The sequence below is a fragment of the Paroedura picta genome, chromosome 3 (genome assembly GCF_049243985.1).
Source record: "Paroedura picta isolate Pp20150507F chromosome 3, Ppicta_v3.0, whole genome shotgun sequence".
NCBI lineage: Eukaryota > Metazoa > Chordata > Lepidosauria > Squamata > Gekkonidae > Paroedura > Paroedura picta.
The window spans coordinates 157,807,246-157,832,065 of record NC_135371.1 but is presented as its reverse complement, the minus strand read 5'-3'; the positions used below and the strand labels follow the sequence as shown (position 1 = coordinate 157,832,065).

At 45.6% G+C, this 24,820-nt stretch overlaps 1 protein-coding gene across 2 annotated transcripts in view; it reads right to left on the bottom strand.

Annotated features, from left to right (window-relative positions):
* Positions 1-842: 842 nt before the first annotated feature.
* Positions 843-24,820, bottom strand: part of BIN2 (bridging integrator 2) — a 37,175-nt gene continuing 13,197 nt past the window's right edge. The window contains exons 5-13 of one of the 2 annotated variants that reach the window (XM_077328914.1): positions 24,279-24,374; positions 22,363-22,470; positions 21,210-21,295; positions 20,095-20,170; positions 17,924-18,006; positions 15,157-16,027; positions 8,387-8,458; positions 7,676-7,771; positions 843-2,443 (exon numbers count right to left, since the gene is read on the bottom strand). In XM_077328914.1, coding sequence (XP_077185029.1) covers positions 2,333-2,443; positions 7,676-7,771; positions 8,387-8,458; positions 15,157-16,027; positions 17,924-18,006; positions 20,095-20,170; positions 21,210-21,295; positions 22,363-22,470; positions 24,279-24,374 — 1,599 coding nt within the window. In that variant the 3' untranslated portion in view covers positions 843-2,332. The remainder of the gene's footprint in view (positions 2,444-7,675; positions 7,772-8,386; positions 8,459-15,156; positions 16,028-17,923; positions 18,007-20,094; positions 20,171-21,209; positions 21,296-22,362; positions 22,471-24,278; positions 24,375-24,820) is intronic. The other variant, XM_077328915.1, reaches the window with a different exon arrangement.

Genomic DNA, 24,820 nt, shown 5'->3' with positions numbered 1-24,820 from the left:
CCACCCCCCGCAACTGACCAATGTGGGGCCTGGAGAGGATCAGGGTGGGCGTGTACACAGTTTTCTTTCCCAACCATATTCTGCATGATCATGCCACTACTGGGGTTCCGCGAAGCCTGAAGAAGGTTTCAAGGGTTTGTCAGTGGTAAAACATTTAGACAAATGCAATACAAAAGTTAGGTATTTAGGCAATTCTATACATCAGCTGTCCCCAACCTCCGGTCAAGGGACCAGGACCGGTCCGCAGATCAGTTTGTAGCGGGCCACGGCTCCTCCTCGTCCTCCTCCCCAGCTGCTGCCTGGGGGGCTGCCTTGCCACTCTGCCGCCAGCTCACCTTTGGTGCTCTTCAGTGGCCGCCATGGGGCCCCTCTCCAGGGCTCCCCCTCGGCATGGCACTGTGCAACTGCTGCTGGCAGCGTCCCCCAGTGGATGGCAGGAAGTCAGGGGCGCTGGCGGGAAAGCAAGCGGAGCAGGGACCCAGGCGGTACCGGTGACATCCCTCAGCAAAAGACTACCCCCGGGCCTCAGTAAAATTGTCAAGCGTTGACCGGTCCCCGGTGATAAAAAGGTTGGGGACCACTGACATAATGTGAACAGAAGTGTCCAGTGTAGAAGAAATGTGACGGTTACAAATTTGCAGTGCTGTAGGTAGTTCTCCAACCATACAATTACTTCATTCAACCCAAGCTGTCTTTTGTGGAGCCTTTATTTTATTTCTTAGTTTGTAAGCCGTTACTTCTTTGGGTTATTTTATTTCTTAGATTTATGGACCGCCCTTCCTGACAAACAGGCTCTGGGCGGTTTGTAGTACTCTCTTGAAATGAACAGCAGTGTCAAAGCATTCTTGGGCTATGGTTTATTTATTATCTATTTATTTATTCGATTTTTATACCGCCTCTCCCAGAAAGCTGGCTCGTGGCAGTTCACAATAAAAACATATCATAAAACAACATGATCCAAAATTCTAAGACCTCCTATAATACAATTACATCAATTCCCCACAATATATAGCAGATAAAATGGTGGTAAAAATATAAACTAAAAAACTCCTCCCTAACGTCTCAGAGCCATTGTAGCCACTATGGATTACAATCATAACTAGTGATGAAAAACCAGGGGGTAGATCATCTGGCGGCTCCAGACTCAGTCTAATATTCTCAAAGTGATCCATGTGGTGTAGCTGACTGGTACAGAGGGGCGTTGGGCATATCAAGGCCCTACCAAAACTTTCCAAAGTATAAAAACCTACAGGTAGGAACACATGGTAGGAACACATTCCGGTAGTCAAGGAATTTAAGGGTAGGCAGTAGCTCAGTGGTAGCACAACCGCTTGGCATGCAGAAGATCATGGGTTCAAGCCCCAGGATCTCCAATTCAAAGGTGCAGGTAGTAAGCGATGAGGATGCCCTCTACGGTAGGGCTGTAGCTCAGTGGAACAGCATCTGTCTTGAAGACTCAAGGTCCCAGACTTTAGTCCCTAGCACCTCCATTTAACAGGTGATGTGAAAGGTCTCTGCCTGAGACCTTAGAGCAGGGGTAGTCAACCTGTGGTCCTCCAGATATCCATGGACTACAGCAAATGCTGGCAGGGCTCATGGGAATTGTTGACTACCCCTGCCTTAGAGGGAGGCTGCCAATCTGAGTGGCTGCCGATACTGACCTTGATGGATGACTTTCAGTATAAGGCAGAGTCACCTGAAGATTCAAGGTCCCAAACCTGTATTCAAGGCCACAACTCCTTCCATATCCCTCCTTCCATATAATTTCCTATTCCCCAGAGGGGAATAGTAGACAGCAATTGGGCTAATAGTAGACAGCAATCAAACCTTTCTGAAGTGCAGGTACCAGTAATGCAATTTACGTAGTACCACTTTGCTATGAGGCTCTGGGAGAGAAGGGAATAGAAAGAAGAAGGCTAATACCAGGGGTGGACTGGCCATTTAACTTACAGGGGAATTTCCTGGTGGGCCAAAGTTCTAAGGGGCTGGTAACAGAAGAAAGCAGAGCCAAGCCCCAGTGGTTCTACTGGTGTGCGAGGGGCCACCTGACTCAGACCCTTCATTATTAATGATGATCTGTGTCAGGTCACCATTTACCTCCTCCTGTACTACTTCCAATTTGCAGGAGACGACAATAGCTGTGCTGGCCTTTGCTCCTAGGGGCTTCTAGTTGAGTGGGCCCACTCATCTTGGCTTGCTTTTGTGCCATTTTCCTTTCCAGTCTGCCCATGGTTAATACAACAATAAGCAGCTTTGGGAAATAGCTGTGAATGGAAGGGCTGCTTCTTTATCCAGTTCTCAGTCTGCCCCAATTCTGTTCAAGCTCCTCGGCTTATTCCGAGCTGATAGATTTGATGAGGTCCGGAGGGAAAATGCCTTTCTGTGATGTATTCTGGATTTCCTTCCAATCCTTCTCTTTCACACCCATAAGGAATCCTCTTTCCTAGAAAGACAAAAAGAACTTTTAGTCTTTCCCCTTCCCTAAAGCCCCAGCCAGGAAAGCCATCTCAGCATATTCAGAAAAGGGGGGAGAGAAAGAGAGATGATTCACTTATGTATGAAGGGAAAATGCACCTGTGGGGGTGCTTTGCTACAACCACAACGGATGCTTCGCAGTTTCTAAAGGGGAATAGGGAACATCCACATTAAAAATAAAATCCTGAAGATGGCCAAAATCAGCAAATCGCTTTCAGATTCTTCAACCTCAAATATGCACGCAGAGCCTTAATTTTAAAATGCATTGGCTAGAATTTTGTTGTTGCTAAAAAACCGATACCTGAATCTTGCCTTCTAAGTGACACCCTGGAGCAGAATGCAGCTGCTGGTATAGACAGGTTTCTGAAACGTGTTGGCTCTCCTTCTAGTCACTCTCCTCAACACTTATTCCCTGTCCCCGTGGGCTCCATCGCTGGCCAGTGGAACAGTATCTAACAGGTGCTTGCCTTCCCCACTTCCATCATTAGCAGAACCCAGTACTGTTATGTTAAGTTGAACTGATTCATCAATTTCCCCTTCAGGGTTGGGAGAGCCCCATCCAATAATCCTGTGAGGTAAACTGAGAAAGAGTGACTGGCCCAAAGTCATCCAGCAAACTCTTATGGAGATCTCTGAGGTCTTACTTCAGTATTACAATAAGCTGGTTCTCTAAGACCCTTTCGAGGGCTATTTTGTTTCTTTGCTTCCTTCTTAAAAAGAGAAATACAAACCCCTCAGGGTAAGGTAGGCCAGAAAATGTCTTCTCACTAATCTGTACAACAATCTTGTAAATTAGGCCAGTGTTGGAGACCTTAATTGAGTTAAGGCTTGAATCAGGAACTTCCACATTCCTAATTGGCTGTGCATCCACACATTTTTGTATATCGTGCTATCGTACCAGAGCAAATAATGCATTTCCTGGATGGTCTTATCCAGGGGTAGTCAAACTGCGGCCCTCCAGATGTCCATGGACTACAATTCCCAGGAGCCCCTGCCAGCAAATGGACATCTGGAGGGCCGCAGTTTGACTACCCCTGGTCTTATCCATAAAGGGAAATCCAGTTGTGATTGATTGCTACAGTGCAGGGGGGGGGGCAAGCTGTGACTCTCCAGATCTCATGCTGGCAGGGGCTCATGGGAATTGCAGTCCATGGACATCTGGAGAGCTAGAGTTTGGCCACTCCTGCATATAGTGTCAAGATGGCAGGAATCCATGTACCTGACTCGAACTGATTGTTGTTCTGTTGAACTTTTATACTTTTGTTGTTGTTATTATCATTCCCATTGCCGTTGTTTTTATTCAATGGAAAAAAACCTGAGCTTGATGTACAATTCTGTTACATTTCATGGGAACCGTCCTGAGCCTCAGGGGAGGACGGCACACAAATATAATAAACAAACAAACAAACAGTATCCAGTAATGTGTTGGTGCAGGCACAGTTAAAGGTAAAGGTAAAGGTATCCCCTGTGCAAGCACCGAGTCATGTCTGACCCTTGGGGTGACGCCCTCTAGCGTTTTCATGGCAGACTCAATACGGGGTGGTTTGCCAGTGCCTTCCCCAGTCATGACCGTTTACCCCCCAGCAAGCTGGGTACTCATTTTACCGACCTCGGAAGGATGGAAGGCTGAGTCAACCTTGAGCCGGCTGCTGGGATTGAACTCCCAGCCTCATGGGCAAAGCTTTCAGACAGCTGCCTTACCACTCTGCGCCACAAGAGGCTCTGCAGGCACAGTTACTTTGGGCTAAACTTCACATTACATTAGGAGTCTATACTTTGATCCACAGATGTGCAATTTAGGCGCAGAAGCCAACTGTGGGTGGCCCTGGGGAAGATAGTGGTAATTGCCCTGCCTCTTACACATGCCATTTCTCCATTCAACATGGCCCTCCCACAGCTGCTGTAAGGCCTGGCAAGGAAATAAGACTGGCATAGAGCTGCCTAGTCACAACGGGCAAGGGGTAGGGTTGCCAACTCCAGGTACTGAAACTTCTGGAGATTTGGGGGGTGGAGGAGAGGGACCTCCATAGTGTACCATAGGGTCCACTCTCCAAATAGGGTTGCCAGCTCTGGGCTGGGAATACCTGGAGACTTCAGGGGTGGAGTCAGGAGTAGGCGGGATTTAGAGCAGGAAGGGGTCTCAAATGCCACAGAGGCCACCTTCCAAAGCAGCCCCTTTCTCCAGGGGAACTGATCTCTGACGCCTGGAGAATTCTAAAATTGGGGGATTCCCAGGTCCCACCTGGAGACTGGCATCTCTGCCTCCAAAGCATCCATATTCTCCAGATCTCTGTAGTCTGGAGATGAGCTGTAATTCCAAGAGAACCCCAGGCCCCATCTGGAGGCTGGCATTTCTAATCCAGCTTCCTGTCTTCTTAAAATCTTCTCCAGGGTTGAAAGCAACTTGAGGAAAGGCATTATGACACATGATGGAAGATTCATATCAGGGGCCCTGTGGAGCTGTGTTTTGTAGCTAAATTACATGTCTTGGGATGTGGACACGAATTCCCCCCGAGCATCTTATATAGTTTGGCCCTTTGCCACTACATGGCATAAATGACATAAACAATCTAGGTGGGGATGGATTTCTGAATTCCTAAAGAGACAATGCATAGCAGGTCCAATCTACCTTTCACCTTTTCTATTTTCACAAGAAGTACCTGATCAGAGCTGTTTGGTGTGGAGAAGAGAGCACAAAGGAGAAGGTTAATGATTGACAGGAGGCCCTGCACTTATTTAAAAATGAATAAAGAGATCTAAGGCTCTGCCTGTGCTTCCCGTTCCTGGCTGAGAACAGAGAACGCCACAAGGTCAGGTCAGACTTTCTGCGAAAGAACAGAGCGGTGTCGTTTGCACAAGACATTCCAAAATACGCTCCACCCATTGTGGACTTGACACAAGCCGGTGAGTGTATGTTTGACATTAAAAAAAAAGAAGCAGCCAACATTTCTTCATCCTTTTGTGCCAAGAATTTGAATGTTGTGGCTAATAGCCACACAGTAACTGTACTATAAATCATGCAGATTAAATATGTTTGTATGCATTTGCTTATTCTTATGTACAAGAAAATTATGGTGGTGTAAAATATGTAGTCAGCTTGCAAATGACTGACAGAGACTCCATAGGATTTTCAAAGCAAGGGATGTTCAGAGTTGTTGGGTCACTGCCTGGCTCTGTACAGCAAACCTGGACTTCTTCGGTGGTCTCCCATCTAAATAGTCGCGACCCCATGGACAATGATCCTCCAGGCCTTCCTGTCCTCTACCATTCCCCGGAGTCCATTTAAGTTTGCACCGACTGCTTCAGTGACTCCATCCAGCCACCTCATTCTCTGTCGTCCCCTTCTTCTTTTGCCCTCAATCACTCCCAGCATTAGGCTCTTCTCCAGGGAATCCTTCCTTCTCATGAGGTGGCCAAAGTATTTGAGTTTCATCTTCAGGATCTGGCCTTCTAAGGAGCAGGCAGGGCTGATCTCCTCTAGGACTGACCGGTTTGTTCGCCTTGCAGTCCAAGGAACTCGCAAGAGTCTTCTCCAGCACCAGAGTTCAAAAGCCTCAATACTATTATCCAAATAGTAACCAGGGCCAACCCCGCTTAGCTTTTGAGATCTAGATGAGATCAGGCTAAGCTGACCCATCGAGATGTAAAAAACATGTAAAAAACAAGAGTGCTATAAAAATTGTATGACCACAGGACTGAATATCTCCCTCCCAATTTCTTAAGTAGTCTCTCCTTTCGGTCACCCCTTGCTTTCCTTCTTGGTCTGTTACTCCAGGTTTCAAGTTTGGCTTTCACATTATCTCTGGACGTGATCTGTATTTGTGATTGTAATGCTTCGGTGCCTACTTTTTCCCCCTAGATCACTTCCCACGGTCTCTTGCGTTCAGGCCTGTGATTTGGGTTGCTTCCATAAAGAGGCTGCTTTATTTATTAAACAAAAAACAGAAATCAAAAGAGGCTAGGGACAACTTTTTTACAAAAAGCTAGGAGATCCTGGCCGCAGATAGTCATGGTACATAGCGCCTGGGTGATCTAGCAATTATTGATTTTTAAAAAAGCCTTCTAGGGGCAAAGGCCCAGGCTAGACCAATCCCTTCAGACCTCAAAAGCTAAGCAGGGTTGGCTCTGGTTTGGTATTCGGATAGGAGACCATGAAAGGAAGTCCAGGGTTGCTACACAGGGGCAGGCAATGGCAAACCACCTCTGAATGTCTCTTGCCTTGAAAACCCTACTGCAGGGATAGGCAACCTGTGGTCCTCCAGGTGTCCATGGACTACAATTCCCATGAGCCCCTGCCAGCCTTTGCTGGCAGGGGTTCATGGGAATTGTAGTCCATGAACAGCTGGAGGACCACAGGTTGACTACCCCTGCCCTACTTGGTCTACCCCTGTAGTCCATGAACATCTGGAGGACCATAGGTTGACTACCCCTGCCCTACTGGGTCGCCATCAGTCAACTTTACAGCCAAAAAAGGTGGCAGAGGAGAATGGTAGCTAAGGAGGGGTGAGGCATGGGAAACCCAGGGAACTCTCCATGCAGAATCTCTATGGCCACTGGAAATGCCTCTGCATTTGCAGCAGCAAGGAGAACTGTGTGGAGAATTCCCTTGGACAGGGAAGGGGAGAAGGGCAGGCAATGCTCTCTACGTTGAGCTATTGGTTTCATAAAGTACTTGTATCTTGGTTTCCACTTCAAAATTACTCACCTCTTTATGGATCCAAATAGCCTCTCGGCTATGAATGCTTACTCTACGGTAAGTCTGTTGGTTCTTAAGGTGCTGCCAGACTCTCCAGCGCAGGCCAGAGAGTCGTGAAACCCTGGGGTTTCTTGACGGCCCTGGAAGGGTTTCCCAGATGGGTGGGAGGTCATTAATTATTAATATATATATATTAAATTTGTTAAACATTTATTGGGTGAGATGACCACATACGGTCATGTCAACCTGTTCTATCCCCTACAATGGCCAATGATGGGCCTGTAGGGGGAGGGGAGGGGCCCCAGGTGGGCGTGACCACAGCGATGCTTCCCATCCCTATTCTGCACGATCGCACCGCTTCTGGGGTTTCTCGAAGCCTAAAGAATGTTTCAGGGGTTTCCCAACGGTAAAAAAGCTGAGAAAGGTTGCTCTGGCATGTTCACAGAAGGGCGAGATATTCTCATCATTTCCAACAACAGCGGCAGCCCAATCCCCCAGTATTACCTGTGCCTGGGTATCTGCCAGCACCAGGATGATCTCCCCTCTTTCAAACTGCAGGTGATCATTGTCATCTTTAGTATGCGCTTGGATTGCTTGAGCCTGGGATGAGAACCATGGTGCCAATAAAGTTTTGATTTTTCTAGAACAGCAGGCCAGCTGGGCTGGTTTTATCAATCAACAAATCAATTTTATTTTTATGACTTCCCTAGCCGGTTCAGGGTGGGCCACAACAGGTTTTAAAACCCGTCAATACGAATGTGCCTAAAAGCAGTCCTATAAAACATTCTTCAAATGTAATTTTAGGCTTGGGTTTTAAAAGCCCGCTTCCTCTTCGATTAAAATCGTTTTCTGAGGGCGCTAGATAGTGTTGGATGGATTTCTTTTCTTTTCTTCCCTTGGGCGGATGGATTTTTGGAGTGGAAGGCTAGCATCTTTGGTATTATTTCCTGGCCCCAACTATTGGCCCGGTGAAACAGCTCGTGCTTATAGGCTTATAACTTTGGAGATCCCAAATGACTCTCAATAATCATCATTTGCAACATTACATTAAAAACCAAATGGAAATGTCTGTTCTGAATACCTTCTTCCAACAGGCCTAAATATCTATGCCCTTGGAATTATGCCCCCTGCCATGCTTAATGCAAGCAAATAGGCATTTATTTTCTGATCAGCCAAAACCTTAAGGTTTGTACAAGGGTGACACATGCTTCTCACCTTGAACAGGAAGTCCACGGGCAGTTTGCTGTCTTTCTCTCTTTCATCTTCGGAGAAAAACGTGGAGGCGATCTACAATTAAAAAAACCCTGCATGAATTCAACTATCCTGTAGTACAGAATCATCTACAACCATGCTTGTCACCTACTTTGGGAGGGAGATACAAGGGACCAAGCCCTATGAAGATAGGTTGAGGGACTTGGGAATGTTCAGCCTGGAGAAAAGGAGGTTGAGAGGGGACATGATAGCCCTCTTTAAGTATTTGAAAGGTTGTCACTTGGAGGAGGGCAGGATGCTGTTTCTGCTGGCTGCAGAGGAGAGGACACGCAGTAATGGGTTTAAACTACAAGTACACGATATAGGCTAGATATCAGGAAAAAAATTTTCACAGTCAGAGTAGTTCAGCAGTGGAATAGGCTGCCTAAGGAGGTGGTGAGCTCCCCCTCACTGGCAGTCTTCAAGCAAAGGTTGGATACACACTTTTCTTGGATGCTTTAGGATGCTTTGGGCTGATCCTGCGTTGAGCAGGGGGTTGGACTAGATGGCCTGTGTGGCCCCTTCCAACTCTATGATTCTATGATTCTACTCTGTGTTATTGAGGAGTGACAGAAGACACAGAATTCAGTGGATTGTACAACATCTAGAAAAATATAAGAGACCACACTGATGTTTATTTTTTTATAAGTAGTGCTGGAAGTCGTACTCTCTGAGCTGTAAGTCTTTCTCAATAACCATACATACAAGCACTGTGATAAAGATCCTCTTCATATGCTCAGAGAAGCTGTTCTAACTATTTCTATAACAGTTTTTCCCCTTTATTTTTGGATGAAATGAGAACCAGCTTAGAGTAGTGGTTAAGAGTGGTGCCCTCTAAGCTGGACAGCCGGGTTTGATTCCCCACCCCTCCACGTGCAGCCAAAGCACAGTGACCCCCTTCTAAGTCCACTGGTCTCAGACAGGTGCAACTCCACCTTCACTGGTGGAGAGACAAGATGGATTGTGCAGGAATGGCTTAAATTAAAAATCCATGAGAAATATCTTAAAATATGTTAACCTCCATGGCTGGAGATGGCAAGCTAGTCTTTTATAATTCATTAACAGAATAGTAGGAAAATTCCCTGTATGTTCAGCAGTGAACTACAAGGCTAGATAAGTGTTAATTGTATAATTTGACCTGTCAAGAAAAAGGCCTCATCATGAATGATATCACATTAGCAATGCAGAGAAATAATCCTGAGATAGATAATAAATATATTTTAATTGGTTTTATCAGGACAAAGAAAATTATGAAGCACGACACTGGGGGGTGTTCAAGAGAAAGTTGGGAAGGGTTTAGGGAAATAATATTAATATATTTTTGTATAAATACTGGTTGCATTTTGGATTTCAGGGGTTCTGTATGGTGATTCTGGCAGAAGTCTCTTATTCTGCAGCCTCTGAATGAAGATCTTTTCTTCTCTCCTTTTATTCTTATTGGTTGATCAATTCATTTGATTGGTTGAACTCTGGAGAGCTTTCCTAGTACCAAGTCACCAGTCTAGAAATTTGATAATAAACACAACAACTGGGGTTGATCCAACTGGGAGTAAACCTACAGCATATTCTGGATTAGGCAGGCTGTTGATCACATTAGATGAAGAATTCGCAGTATTCCTACTCCCTGTTGGAAAACTGCATCCTGTGCAATACGTTATATATTACTCTGGTCATTGTTAACTGTTAACAATAATCTGCATTGCACGTATTATGTGTATTTTGACATCAGTTTTCACTAAGACCGTTTATGCACTGGAGGTTTCATGCGGGGCTGCAGGCTTTAGTTTTAGTCGTAGCAGGTTGCCCCACCTCTTCCTGCACCCACATGGGGGAGCATTTGGCCCAGATCACCTCATCCACCCCCGATTTGTGTTCCTGCACAGAAGCTGGGGCAGTGAAGTTCCCAGTGCATAAACGGTCTAACTGAGCCTTCCCTACTATCTCAATATATTCCTTATCGTTATGCTTTAATGTTCAATGCTCAACATTCAACATTGCTGTCCTTGTTAGGGAGCACTCCCCTTGAGTGTGTAACAGATGGTTAGTACACTGCTGGGAATCAGGAAGCTGGTGTCTCAGAAGACAGATTAAGATTAGAAGAGGAAGCTCATAATCAAAAGTTAGAGGGACTATATATGAGCTGTGAGCCAAAAGTCTCCAGGTCAAATCTCACACCCAGTGTTCCCTATAAACTAGGATTTCCAACCAGGGTGCTGGGGAACCCTGGGGTGACATTTGGGCTACACAGGGGCTATGCAGTCATTCCCAGAAGTTCAGATGGCTGCTGACAGTACCAGATGTCACTAGAGCCCACTTCCCCTGTTGCTGTACAGCCCTAGTCTCTCTCTCTCTCTACAATGGAAAAATATATCTGACATTTGTAACCCGCCAGGAGCGTTCAGGGAGTGGCGGGCAATAAATCACTAAATCTCTAAATCTCTAAATCAATCAATCAATCAAATGGCAAATGATCAACTGATTGACTGGTAGGTTCCTGCATTTTCTGTGCCCACTTCTCTGAAGGGGCTTGTCACCACATCTGGGGTTCCTTGAAGCCTGAAAAATATTGCAGGGATTCCTGAACGGTCAAAAAGTTTTAAAAGGCTGCTCTCAGTTGTGAGCAACTGCTCCTTAACACAGGAAGCCCCTCTCAGCAGTGTCCTGGAGCCACACAAGGTCTTGCAAGGCGCATCATCCCCCTTTGAGGATTACAGCAATTCTGTTCTGCTCAGGGCGTGAACTGCTCCGCTCAGTTGGGGGGGGGGGGATTAGAGGAAACATCGCTCACATCTGCCATAAACTAGGCTTGCCAGCTCTGGGTTAGGAAATACCTGGAGATTTCGTGGAAGAAGCCTGTGAAGGTGGGATTTGGAGAGGGGTGGGACTTCAGCAAGGTACAATGTCATAGAGTTGACCCTCTAAAGCAGCCATTTTCTCCAGGGAAATTGATATCTGTTGTCTGGAGATCAGTTGTAATGTCAGGATGTCTCCAGGCTCCACCTGTGGGTTGGCAACCCTAGCTATAAACCTGCTCTACAGAGGGTAGGGGTGAACTGCCAGTCTATTTTACAGGGCTACTAAAGGCTACTGAGAATATGTATGTATGTATGTATGTATGTATGTATGTATGTATGTATGTATGTATGTATGTATGTATGTATGTATGTATGTATGTATGTATGTATGTATGTATATTTCAATGCTCCAAATACTCCGAGTGGTGCTGTTATGGTTTTTCTCTGCCAAGGGACAAACAACTCACAAACATGCCTTCAGTCAGCAACACATTGGAACATTTAACACCCAGCCCCGTAGTTCCAGCTGCAATTTAACAACCCTAGCACTGTGTCCTTTTATTGTTTTGTTGTTTAGGAATCCAAGCTAGCTTTGCCTGTCGGACAGGGTTGCTTTTGCTTGTTCATGTCTGGCCTGTTTGATGCAATCCAGCTACCCAAGCGAGAGCTCTGTTTTTGGAAAACTGGCTAAGCACATTTTTTGCAGTTGCAATAAGCCATTCTGCAACAAAGCGATGGCCTTGGGGTGCTCACAGACAAACCTTGCTTTAAAGAAGTGGTTCAGAAGAATGACAGGCCAAGATCTGACAGGCCACTGATGGCTAGATGGACCTTGGGCCTGCCTTAGCTAATCTGTTCTTATACCTGACCTATTGTGTTCCCACCCACCCTAATTCTAAATGGTAATGGCAGCCAATTTCAGATCCACCCACCCCTGCTCCCAAAATGGCCAATGATGGGTCTGGGGGGTTTGGGAAAGGGAGGGGCCCCAGCCTTAGAAATCCTTGCTGGCTGAGGCTTGTTGCACGTGGTGGTGACTGGAGTACAGAGAGGTAAGTACTTAACTGGAGTGGGACACAACAGAGAGTACCCTGGCCCTGTTTCTGCAGGCCCCCACTGCAGACTCCCTTTTGTGAAGAAGAGCAAACTGATAGCCTGCCTAGAGTGCAGGTATGGTTCTATTCATCTGAAAATATGTGTGTTGTCATTTCCTGTCCTGTGGGAGTCACCTGGTGATGTCATATCCAGTGGGAGTGTCTGGGTGACGGCAGTTCTGGTGACATGTGACTTCCGGGGGCATGGCAGGGAGGTGTGGCCTGCTGACATCACTTCCGGGGTCTCTTGAAGCCTGAAAAGTGTTTCAGGGGGGTCTCAACAGTAAAAAGGTTGAAAAAGACTGCCCTAGTAGCTGCTTTGAAAAGTGGACTCTATGGTATTACAGACGTATATAGCTCCTTCCCGAAATATGGCTCTTCCCACACACTGCCCCCCAGTCTTTGTTGGCAGAGTTTAAATATGCAAGAGAGGGGCAAAACACCAGGCTGCTTAAAAGAATGCAACTCTGTATAGAAAGAGAGGAGCGAGAGCAAGAGTCATAGAATCATAGAATCATAGAGTTGGAAGGGGCCATACAGGCCATCTAGTCCAACCCCCTGCTCAACACAGGATCAGCCCAAAGCATCCTAAAGCATCCAAGAAAAGTGTGCATCCAACCTTTGCTTGAAGACTGCCAGTGAGGGGGAGCTCACCACCTCCTTAGGCAGCCTATTCCACTGCTGAACTACTCTGACTGTGAATTTTTTCCCCCTGATATCAAGCCTATATCGTTGTACTTGAAGTTTAAACCCATTACTGCGTGTCCTCTCCTCTGCAGCCAACGGAAACAGCATCCTGCCCTCCTCCAAGTGACAACCTTTCAAATACTTAAAGACGGCTATCATGTCCCCTCTCAACCTACTTTTCTCCAGGCTGAACATTCCCAAGTCCCTCAACCTATCTTCATAGGGCTTGGTCCCTTGGCCCCAGATCATCCTCGTCGCTCTCCTCTGTACCCTTTCAATTTTATCTACGTCCTTCTTGAAGTGAGGCCTCCAGAACTGCACACAGTACTCCAGGTGTGGTCTGACCAGTGCCGTATACAATGGGACTATGACATCTTGTACTTTTGATGTGATGCCCCTGTTGATACAGCCCAAAATGGCATTCGCCTTTTTTACTGCTGCATCACACTGCCTGCTCATGTTTAGTCCTGTCTAACTGTCCTGTTGTCTTCATTCAGTCTGTTCTGGAGGCAAGCAGGGAGGAAGTGTGCTCAAAGGAGCAGGAAGTTTTCAATGAGGCAATCGGGACGCTAGAGAAGGCTACTGGAAAAATATCAGGAAGTTCCTATACTAACTGTACTAAGCATGCCTCTCTTCCAAGACACCTGTAGGATATTCATTATATGCTTTTGAATCATGCAAACTAAAGATCTTGCATATTCCAACAATCCCCATGAAGTGCCCCAGCCAGAAATGGCAACCACGTCTGTAGATATTCTTTACTAATGAAAGCCTGCCATTTATGATGCTGTTTGGATCCCCAGACTTGAGTGATCAAAATGGTGGATGTGAATTGGGCCTTGCAGTGCTAGGGAAGGGGCAAAGTTGCTCCCATCCCACAATGTTTCTCTGATCAGAAATAGCCCCTGTGGAAGAGCAGACTGCCCATTATAACCAGGTACATTTTAAGAAGGGAATGACCTTAGGGACTGCCTTGTTCTATGCTCCCACACCTGGGTTCAGGCATCCATGAGCAGCTGTTGAGTGCCCAGGTGGCCAACACCAAGCATAGCCCAGGCAAGCCATGTGGAGGCTGCTACCAGGTAGGGTTATCTGGGTTGAGAAATTCCTGGAGATTTGGGGGTAGAACTCCCTGGGAAGGGCAGGTTTTTTTGGGGGGAAGGACCTCAGGAGGATATAGTACGCTAAAGGCCAATCTCCACGGCAGCCATTTCCTCCAGAGGAAACTCTCTCTGTTGTCTAGAGCAGGCATTCTCAGTGGGGGCCATATGCGACCTGGGGGGCCCTGGCATATTTGAAGGGGGCCACAAACTGAAAAATGTGAGAATGGAAGCCTTAGCTGAACTGATGCAATTTCCTTTTTGTCGCATATGATGCCATAATTGCTAGAAAGCTTGACCTTCGTCAAGGGAAAGAAAAGGAAATCATGCAATTTGTTCCTTTGTGTGTTCTTTAATTAATACACTCAAGAAAAAAAATGTACATGCCTCTCTTGATTGAATGTTCTAGAAAACTGTCTTGCGTATATCTGAGGCAAGTATAGTTATTTCACTCTTAGCCTAGGCCTTTTTTAGCCTAGCTCATTGCACAAGCAGCCAGCCTCCTGCAGGGGGCAGCAGAACCTGAGAAGAGATCCTAAAAGGGCCATGACCAAAAAAAGGTTGACAATGCCTGGTCTAGAGAGGCCTGGTCTAGAGATCAGCTGTAATTCTGGGAGATTCCCAGGCAAGGCTATAATTGGCTGCTGCCAGGCTCATCCTGGCCCAAGCAAGATGGGAGGCAGGTGCTGCCAGGCCCAGACCAGCCCAGGGAAGTTGTGAACCTATGACAGAAGAAAAAGTCCTGTTGCTTCATGACTGGTCAGAAAAGGGCTCTGACTAAGAAACCCTCAGAGCCCGGAGGAGAAGACCCCCCCCCAGCCCCACAGCATTAGTTTAAAATTCTGAAAGCTGTCTGAAACACCTGTAAGGGCAGAGTCTCTGAAGATCTGTGGTGCACTTGCATAGTTATTTCATATTTATATGTATTTTAAAACAGCAAATTTTTGCAAAAACGCTGGAAATCCCCAGTGCTGTGTCCTCCACAGGGAACCCACCAGGTAAGTACTATTTCTAGAACTCCATGCACTCAGAACAGTGGGGAGTATAAAATATCTTACCTGAGCATTGATGACCTTTGGTGAAACATCATCTTCTTCAATGCTTCCTTCACTACTGACATCATCTTCGGTATTCCTCCACTGCTGACAGCCCCCTTCCGCAGTCTCCGCTTGATCAGGCGGTGTCTGATCGATGGCCCCTGTTTCCAGGACAGTGGAGGTAGGCCCACTGTTGGTATCTTCTTGGGCTGCTTCAGCTTGGGTGGAAGACTCAGAATCTTGGAGACTTTCGTCAAGACTCTGTGATGCGTTGCTAGGTGGCGACTTGTTCTCCTGACTACTCAGTTCCTCAATCTCAGCATTATTCTGAGTGCCTTCAGAGGACTCTGCTTCTTGTTTTGGTGGCTCTGGGACCTTGCTGCTTAGACAGGGTAGAGAACTTCCGTCTTTTTCGCAAAGGTCACTTGTTTCTGAGTTGTTGACCGAAATGGGCCGTGTGGTCTCTTCTGAGTCTCTGCGAACGATTTGGCCTTTGCTGGCCGCCTCAAGCAGTGCCTCTGATAAAATCCCTGCTGCCATGTTCTTTGCAAATGCCTCGACTTTCTGGGGGGTGTCTTCAGTAATGGGTATGGGCTTCTCTAGCCCTTCAGCTTGGTTGCCATCTTTGGGCTTTGTAGCAATGAAAAAGTCTGCCTCAGCTACCTCCGGCGCCTCATCCTGTGACTCAGTGGCTAAGGAGGCAGGGTCTTTTCCCTCTGTCTCACTGGATCCACTGGATGTAGATGCCACCTCTGTTGCGGAAAGAGATTCACTTGCAGGATCTGGGGAAATGGCAGGAGATGTTGGTGCTTCGTTTATGCTGTTCCCTGGAGACATGAAAGAGGAGCTGGTTGGACTTACTGGAGAGGAGATGACCAGAGAGCTTCTGTTACTGCATGAGGAGAAAAGCAAAGATCTTGAGAACATCTAAATATGTTGTTGCCAACATAAGCCATAATAGTGAAATGGAACCTCCAGGCTCAGAGGTTGACTAGATCCCAAGTACCAAGTTCTAGGGCAAACAACGCAGGGTTGTAGCCCTCATGCTCCACTTGAGCTCTTCCTAGAAATGTTTGTCCTGTAGGACAGGGGTAGTCAACCTATGGTCCTCCAGATGTGCGTGGACTACTATTCCCATGAGCCCCTGCCAGCAAACACCGGCAGGGGCTTATGGGAATTGTAGTCCATGAACATCTGGAGGACCACAAGTTGACTATCCCTGCTGTAGGAAAACTGGACTAGGTGGACTTTGGTTTCATCTAGCAGGTTAGCTCTTAGGTTGAAGACTAGAATGCTTAGGCGAAGGTCAGTGACAGCTCAGCTCTAATGAAAACAAAAGTTCGGTTTATTTAAATTATCCAAATGCTTGAGGCTGTTGACAGCCCTTATTTTCAAGGCACTGGCTTCCTTACCGCCGTGCTGTTTGCAGGAGCATCCGCATGGATCATCCATCTGTCTACTTTCCTCTTGTTTTGCTGCGATCTTTCCCAAATCGTTTTGGTACGATCGTTTTAGTAATATTTTAGTCACTGTGCTTTTGCATGCTGTTGGATGGGAAGGTGTGCATATTTGTAGGTCCTGCCTGCATCGGGGACATGTCCCTTGAATCAGAACCCCCATGACTGACATTCCCCCCTCCCCACAGCCCACTGGAGGGCTTTTTCTCCTTAACTCAGTAATTGACAGATTGCTACAGCAACCTTTCAGAATGCCCTTATTAGCAATCTGATTCACAGCTCATATTGCTTGCTCTCAGCTATACAGAAAGGGAAGGAGAACTTTTCTTGACTCAGCAGCCCTCCTCCTCAAGGCTGCCAACCGCTGCCCGCCCCCATTACTGGAAGGCTTTTTTAAAAAATGGTAATTTGTGTATTGCTTATGCCCAGACTGTTTCAACCTTTTGACTGCGAAGGAGTCCTTGAAATAAATTTTCAGGCTGCGAGGACCCCCAGAAATGATGTCAGCTGGCCATGCTTCCTTACCATGCCCCCCAGAGGTGACAAGTCACAGGAAGTGACATCACCACACGTACCCTTCACCCTCCTATCACTTCCTCCTCCTGCCTTTACTACTACTATGATGGCTCCGCCTCATGTTTGACACCCTATACCATAACCCAACTTTGATTTTTACGCTCATGGCCTAACCACCAAACTCTCTGGTGGAGGCATCCAGTTTCCTAGCTCATGGCCATCCATTAAAGTAGGAAGGGAAAGACCACAGACCCCCTCTAGATCTCCCATGGACCCCTAGTTGGGAATCTCTGATTATGCCTACTATTGCCTCTGTATTTGAGAACAAGCAGACTGAATAGCCTGGGAAGCTATGCTGGATTGGTCCTGGTTAGCACTTGGATGGGAGACCACCAAGGCACACCGGGGTTGTTGTGCAGAGGAAGGCAATGACAAACAACCTCTCCTTGACTCTTGCTTTGAAAATCCCATCAGGAGTCACCGTTAGTTGGTTGTGACTTGACAGTGTAATATTATATTATTTGAGAGTGACATGGACAATTTTTTTCTATGTGGAAGCAGCCCATGATTAACTCCTGGCATTAATACTTACAAACCATGGGAGAATGGGAAACTAATTCATGGTGCAGTCATTAGATCATTTTCCAAGGAATAAGCCCTATTGAACAAACTTGAGCAAAAATCTGAGTAGGCCTGCTGAAGATAGCTCTCATAGGCTCCTAACTGGCACCCAAAACAGCTTGAGCTTTGGCAAGAAGGAATTTTGAAGCCCACAGCAGCTTCTTTATACTCCAAGGAAAGAGGAAATCACTTACCTGGATACTCCTTTAATAATGAAGACTTTGTTTGAGTGTTGTTTTTCCAGTTTGCTCATCACCTCATACAGGTCGTGGTTCAGCTGGAAGCAGGAAAAGCATCTCTCAGACCCAGTGACCAAGGGGACTTTTCAAAATAATTCTATACAAATAGTTTAAATTTCAGTTTGTTGGGTTTGGTGTTGGGGGGGGGGGTGAGGTTAGCTGCTTTATACTGTTCTGTAGGACCTACAAGACAGAGCTATTCTGCCAGGCCTATGGATGAGGCCAGAAAGAACATATAGGAACGCTGGCCTCCTTGCCTAAAATTCACCAAACAAGCTGAATCTGGTAAGAACCAAGTAGCCCCCGCTTAGTGAGTTTTGAATTTTGGATGAATAGGCAGCTTTTATATTGTTTTAAATTTGTTGTGTCTGCAGGCCTGCGGAGGACTGAACTTGAGGTCCAAGGCAGGAGTGTAAGCCTGCAATGTAATCGACCAGTGCCAGATGGCTAGATCCTGATTACTGGATCCAGTCAGTTTAAAGTGAAACCAATAGCGCACACTGGCAGGAAGATCTATTGTGTGGCTTTTGTATATAAGTTGGGGTTGGTTTTAGATTCAGTTTGGTTTGGTTTTGCCTTTCTGTACTATCATGTTGGGGTCACAATAAAGAGCTGAATGAATTCCCAGTGTCCTGGTATCTCTTGAGCCCACAGATCGAACAAAATTTACCAAATGTTAAAGTTAAATATTTGTATTTAAATGTTTATACGATGTTTAAATCTCTGTATTGATGTTGAACTTCTGATGTAAACTGTTCTGAGCCATCAGGGAAGGGCAGTATACAAGTATAAAAATAAATATGTAAATTTTATATTTATTGTTATATAAATTAATAAATAATACATAAAATTATATTTTCCTCCATTCTCCTGATTATGTCTTTCTCTCCCAGAAATAATGGGACAGAGTATTTGATAACGGTTTTATATATTTACTAGGGACCCAGTCCGTTACATTCAGGACTACAACAGGCGCTAGACTGGGGACCTGGAAAGGCTGTAGGCCCCCAGGGCAGGAACTCACCGGCAGGGGCAGCTCTCACACAGCAGGGATCTCCGAGCCTCAGAGGAAAGTAGAAGGAGGAGGGAGTGTTCAGGGGTGGGGGGACGGAAGGTGACTGGCTGGCTGCTGAACAGACAGGCAAGCCAGTTGGAAGAGGTGGCACTCAGGGGCGGGACAGCCACCCTGAGTGGGTGTTGAGTAGCACTTAAGCCATGAGACATGCTCCTCCTCCAAGGCCTTACCCGAATTATTAAGTGGAATAGATTTTTGTGCAGAGAAAGAGAGAGTGAGAGAGCCAGTAGGGTAGAGTAGTTACAGTGTTAACACCAGGATATTATTATTATTATTATTATTATTATTATTATTATTATTATTATTATTATTATTAGTAGTAGTAGTAGTAGTAGTAGTAGTAGTAGTAGTAGTAGTAGTAGTATCATTATTATATTTTGATTTATTCCCCGCCACTTCTGAGTTGGCTCGTGATGGGTTACAAAGTCTTATTAACTTATTAACTCCCATTAAAACCCCCCGTCAAAAGACATAAAAATCCCAACATGGCAGAAAACCCCCATCCATCCCTCACTTCAAGAGGGGCGAGGAAGGAGATCAACAATGTCCTGCTCATACCCAGGGTGTGACCAGGTTCTTGTGGCTGCCACTGCTGGCATTTTCAAGTGATGTGTTGGGCTAAGGCACTTGATTCCCCCCCTTATCAAGTGCCAAAACAGCTGCATCACCCCCCTCTCCCCAGCTTTTCCAGCACGTGGAGACATGTGTGGACGAAACAAGAGCGTTGCACTGTGGACCAATCAGGATCAGGCCCTCGTGGCTGTTTAAAATGACTTTCAAATGTCAGCACTGTGTGCAAAAAATGCTGTCACATCTCCTTCAGTGGCCTTGGGCCAGTCACTCTCTCTCAGTCAGGATTATCGTGAAGATAAAATGGAAGAGAGGAAAACAATATTGTAAAGCACAGCCCACTGGAGAGAAAAGTGTAAAAGAATTATGTGTAGAAGAATTATATCAAGTGAAAAGATCCCAGCAGATATTCTAAAAGGGGGGAGTTCAGACTTTTTGTATAAACCATTTAGAGGTTGTCAGCAACACTTTGCTTGCTTACCTTACTCATTTCCTTGTAGAAGATGTCTCGCAAATTTGAAATATTCTGGAATATGGTCACATAGCATGCAATTCGACTGGGAAAATAAAAAAAAACAGAACACAATGAAACAAAACAACTTCAAATATTAAGCAAGCTGGCCCATGTGTTATGGAAGGACATAGATGATCCAAGCAAGATCGGTGAGATATACAATCTACCTGTACTACAGAATTATAATATACTCCTTTTTTTTGGGGGGGGGGGGAAAGATTAGTCTTATCCTTTTTGCCCTGAGGTTTTAGTTTTCTAGCTGAAGGGAACTTCCCCCATACTGGAGACTATTTCAACGTGTGATCCCCTATCTGAAGTAGCATAGTCCAACAAGAGCTGATGCAGGTAGGGACTGTACCATGCTGCAGATGGTGTGTGTTGGAATGCATCCCTTGCAGTCTCCCTACTCATGAGAAACCAGGATGCCAAACAACTTTTGTTCTCTTTCCCTTGTTTTCACAAGGAGGTTATTCTTCTAACATGCAGGAATGCTCAAACATGCATCCATCCCCACCTGCAACTAGAAGTGCACTGAGACCCTGGTGAGCTGCTGTCAGCCTGAATAGACTATCCCAACCTTGATGAATTGGGGGATCTGATTCAGTATAAGGCAGCTTCATGTGTGAAAGACCCTGCAGAATCCCTTTCCCACTTTCTCCCTCTGTAATGCTGATTTTCTGAAAGGTAACCATCCCTAACCCTTGTTACTTATGGCTGCTGACTGGGGAAGAGGCAGAGAGGAAAGAAGAACAGGATGGGACTCAAAATGAAATTTTGAGTTCCTGTATTCCAGGAACTTGACGTGCTGGTGAAGAAGAACAACTGGAGTCCCCACTGCAGATAGCAGCCCTCTCCCAATGATGTAACCTCTACTTTCTTTCCTAAATCATGGCTTTAAGAACCAGAGCCCATAATTCTATTCTCTGGAGTTTGCTGCCACCTCTTGGGCACCAAACATCTATTTCCCTCCTCCTGTTCTTAAAAGGATTTAAATTGTATCTGAACTGTTTTTATACCCTTTTTATACCTTTGTACCTAGGTTCATAACTCTCAGGATGGGCTCATTAGCTACCCAGTGTTACCTGTTGTAAAGGACGGGCAAGTCTTCTCTTAGCTCTTTGTTGATCTCCTCAAACACAGCTTGGGATTTGTAGAACTCTTCTTCAGCCTGCAAGGGAAATCATACAAGCCTTAATGCAGTTGAGCTAAATTCTAAACGCAGAGTTCGGTTACATGGTACATAGGCCACCATCTATATGTAGCTCTAGTTTGAAGGAGGTCTGGCTTTTGATATCCTTCTTTTCACCACCCAAAGGAGTCCCAAATTGGTTTACAAACACCTTTCTCTTCCTCTCCCCACAATAGACATTGTCTTGGGCAACCATTAGCCCATAATGTGATAGACAAGCAAAAGCAACGGAGGGAGTTGGATGGGCAGTGATCTCTTTCTCATTGTGTGTTGGTGGGGAGGCTGCTAGTTCCTTCCTCAAAACAGCTACTTGCCCCTGATCCTCCACTTTTAAAATTTTATTTTATTATTGTTGGATTTATATCCCATATCGTGGCAGCTTACAATAATAAAACTTCATGAATCAATAAAAGCCTCTGACAAACCCTCCAAGATTGACAGCTGAAATACCCCCTAACTCCTGGGCAGACTAACCTAAGGGTGGCGTGCAAAATTGTAAATGCCCAGCCTGAGGAGGAGGGGCCACATTGATCTTGGCTCTGGCCTCAGCCCAAGACATGGCGGAAGAGCTCTGTTTTATAGGCCCTGCGGAACTGTGATAGCTCCGTCAGGGCCCCCAGGTCTTGGAGGCCAGAAATAAAAGAAGCAGGTGGCCTGTGGCTCCTACCCTCCTGTTGCATTTGCCTGTGATACCCTCCAGCACTTTGTGCTTGACTGTAGCCTGTCTGACAAGTTGCCTGCACTGGAAAGGTGAAGGCAAGCTGCCTCCCTCCCCACACCCAATTCTGAAAAAAGGGCCCTTCTTTTAAATGTTTTAGGATCAAAGTGAAGAATACAGAAGTCAGACTTCGGGAATTTCTTAAACATTTTTAATATGATAGTCCCTGTTCTGTGCTACATGAGACATTGGCTGCTATGCCGATTTGTTGATCTCGTGATCGTACGGGAAGAGGACACATGTCGGCAGCTAGGGTTTGAGAATAATCAAACATGCAATAGGAAGGGGAATTCCTGGCTGTAAGACAAGTACCCTGTGGTCTTCATACCTTTGCGATCTTAGCTTCGTCTTTCTTTTTGGCATTCTGCGAGGCTTCCAAGTGGTGCCTGCTGCTGTCATAATCCACCAGTTTCCGTCCTCTCTTAGCAATCCGCTCCTGCACAGACGGAGAATATACAGAAAGAAAACTTGACTAGAGCCGACACTTTTGCAAGATCTTTAAAGAGGGTTTTGCTCTGATCTAAGGTATGATAAAACACCAAGAGCATGTGGTGTGTGTGTGGGGGGGGGGGAGGATGCTGTGTAAGGTCTCCCCTTGATATATTTCAAAGAATATTTGTTCTGATTAGATGTTTATACCTCATAATGGTCAGAGAGGAAACAGCCCTAGCAGGAATAATCACATAATCTGAAATGGGAGGGACACGAAGTAGAAGGAAGTATACCCTTCTCAGGCCCTCCTGAAAAGTACCTCTGAAATCCACAGCAGAAACCTAATACCTTTCGTTAGGAACAACACAAGCGTTACAGTTACAAGGGATATTTGTGCCAAGTAATGCTTTAGGGACTCCTGAGGTATGCCCGGCTTTTATATTTCTAAAGGGAAGCAGCGTTCCGCTCCCCTCCCCTTTTCTTTTTACTGATTTGCCCCAGTAACCTTTAAGTGCAACTTGAAACCTGCTTGATAGTCAGGGACTATCTAATCTTATGACTTACCAACATCTTTTGCACTCAGGGCTCTTCTGTCATGCTCTGAAATATGGTTGAGTGTGTGGAATAGGGTAGTTGAAGCATTTCACGGCAAATAACAGCACCTGATACCTACTGCATATCAGACTGATATTAAAGCAGCCTTTTCCAGCTTTTTGACAGCGGAGGAGCCTCTGAAATATTTTTCAGGCTTTGAAGAGCCCTGGAACTGGGCCAGAAGGGTGGCCAAGTCTATTAAGGCAGTAAGTGGGAGAATAGCCCGGGAGCCCCTGGGGAGCTTTCAGGAAGCCCTGGATGGGAATCCCTGAATTAAATGTTTGGATCTAGTTAAAAGTCTGTGGATTTTTGCTTCTGTACAGACTAGGGATGTGCACAGAGAGAAAATTCAGTACTGTTCGGATTTGGAATTGATTTGGCTGAATCCAAATCACCCGAATTGCTGGTTCGGATTATTAGGATTTGATCAAATTGATTTGGTGCCCAAATGGACTGAGCTGAAACAGCCATCAGACTCCTGATCTCCGGGAACTGGATCTCCATCTCCACTGCCTGTGAAGTCTGGGGTGGGTGGGGAGACATTTAAAGGGTGTGCCAAGTAGTTGATCCTGACAGACCAGCTGTTTCATGGTGCTTTCCTCCAGTCCCCTCCTAGGCTCATTAGAACACCAGGGAAGGTTGCAGGGGTGAAGGGAGGAGAAGAGAATAAGTGTGAGATGCAGTATAAGTACTACTAATAAGAATTATTGCTTGGCTTAACTCACTATGGGTTTTTGCCCATCATGATATGCTAGGATATGCTAGGATTTGTGTTTATATAGCAAGGGATTTTGGGAGGGGGGGGCTGATTTTGTGTTTTGATATGGCTTTATAAACTGCTTGGATTAGCTAGTCTAGAAAATAGATTTCTTTACTTACCTCTCCATTTGTGTCATATTGCCACTTTCATGTCTGGTATTAACTTCGAAATCCTGTTCAGATTCCAAGGAAAGGAAAGGAAGGAAGAGAAAAGAGAGCCCACACAGGCATAGACCATGCACAGAAGAAAGACTAAGATAAAGAGGAGAGTGTTCAAATGAGCTTTAAAATAGACTGTATGAAGATCAGAAGGAGAACTCTAAGCAGAAAATGTCCATATTTTCTCCCCAGAAAACATGAATGCTGGAAACATTTTTTTAAAATGACAAACTGGATTTCTTAGAGTGCCATGTCTATGCTAGACAATGGATCCCGCCAAACCAACCATGGAATATAGACCTTAATTTCATTGAACTGAGTCAAGTAGTTCTCCATGGTTCTGATGGCCTGGTCTGCCAGCTTCTCCTCATAATCTTCCCACAGAAGGTCATTGCTCTGCAGGCAAAAATACACAGAGACATTTTTAAAAATGTACTGGGATGTTAAACATATTCTCCAGCTTTTGATCTTGCGAATTCACCCCTGAACTCCACTGAACCAGATTCATCCTCAAGGTTTGTCATCAGATTTTTCTTTTGGAAATGCCTTTCTTGTGGACCATTACTGGCAGCAAGGTAATGGAGGATTTGGGTTTGTTGACTAGACATTCTATTTTTTATAAGACAAGGTTAAGTATCACTCAAGGCTCACAAGTCAGGTGCAGGTTGGTGCGCGGCTTTAGTTTTTTGCTGCTTTCATCAGAAATAATAAGGATTTGTTCATGTCTATGAGTTTCCTTACTCGTGGATTATAAAGTCAGCCAAAGATTTGCACACTGGCAGGCAAACTGAGACGAACTAAACCAAATAGCCATCAAGACTTTAGTTGCATTACGAACTTAC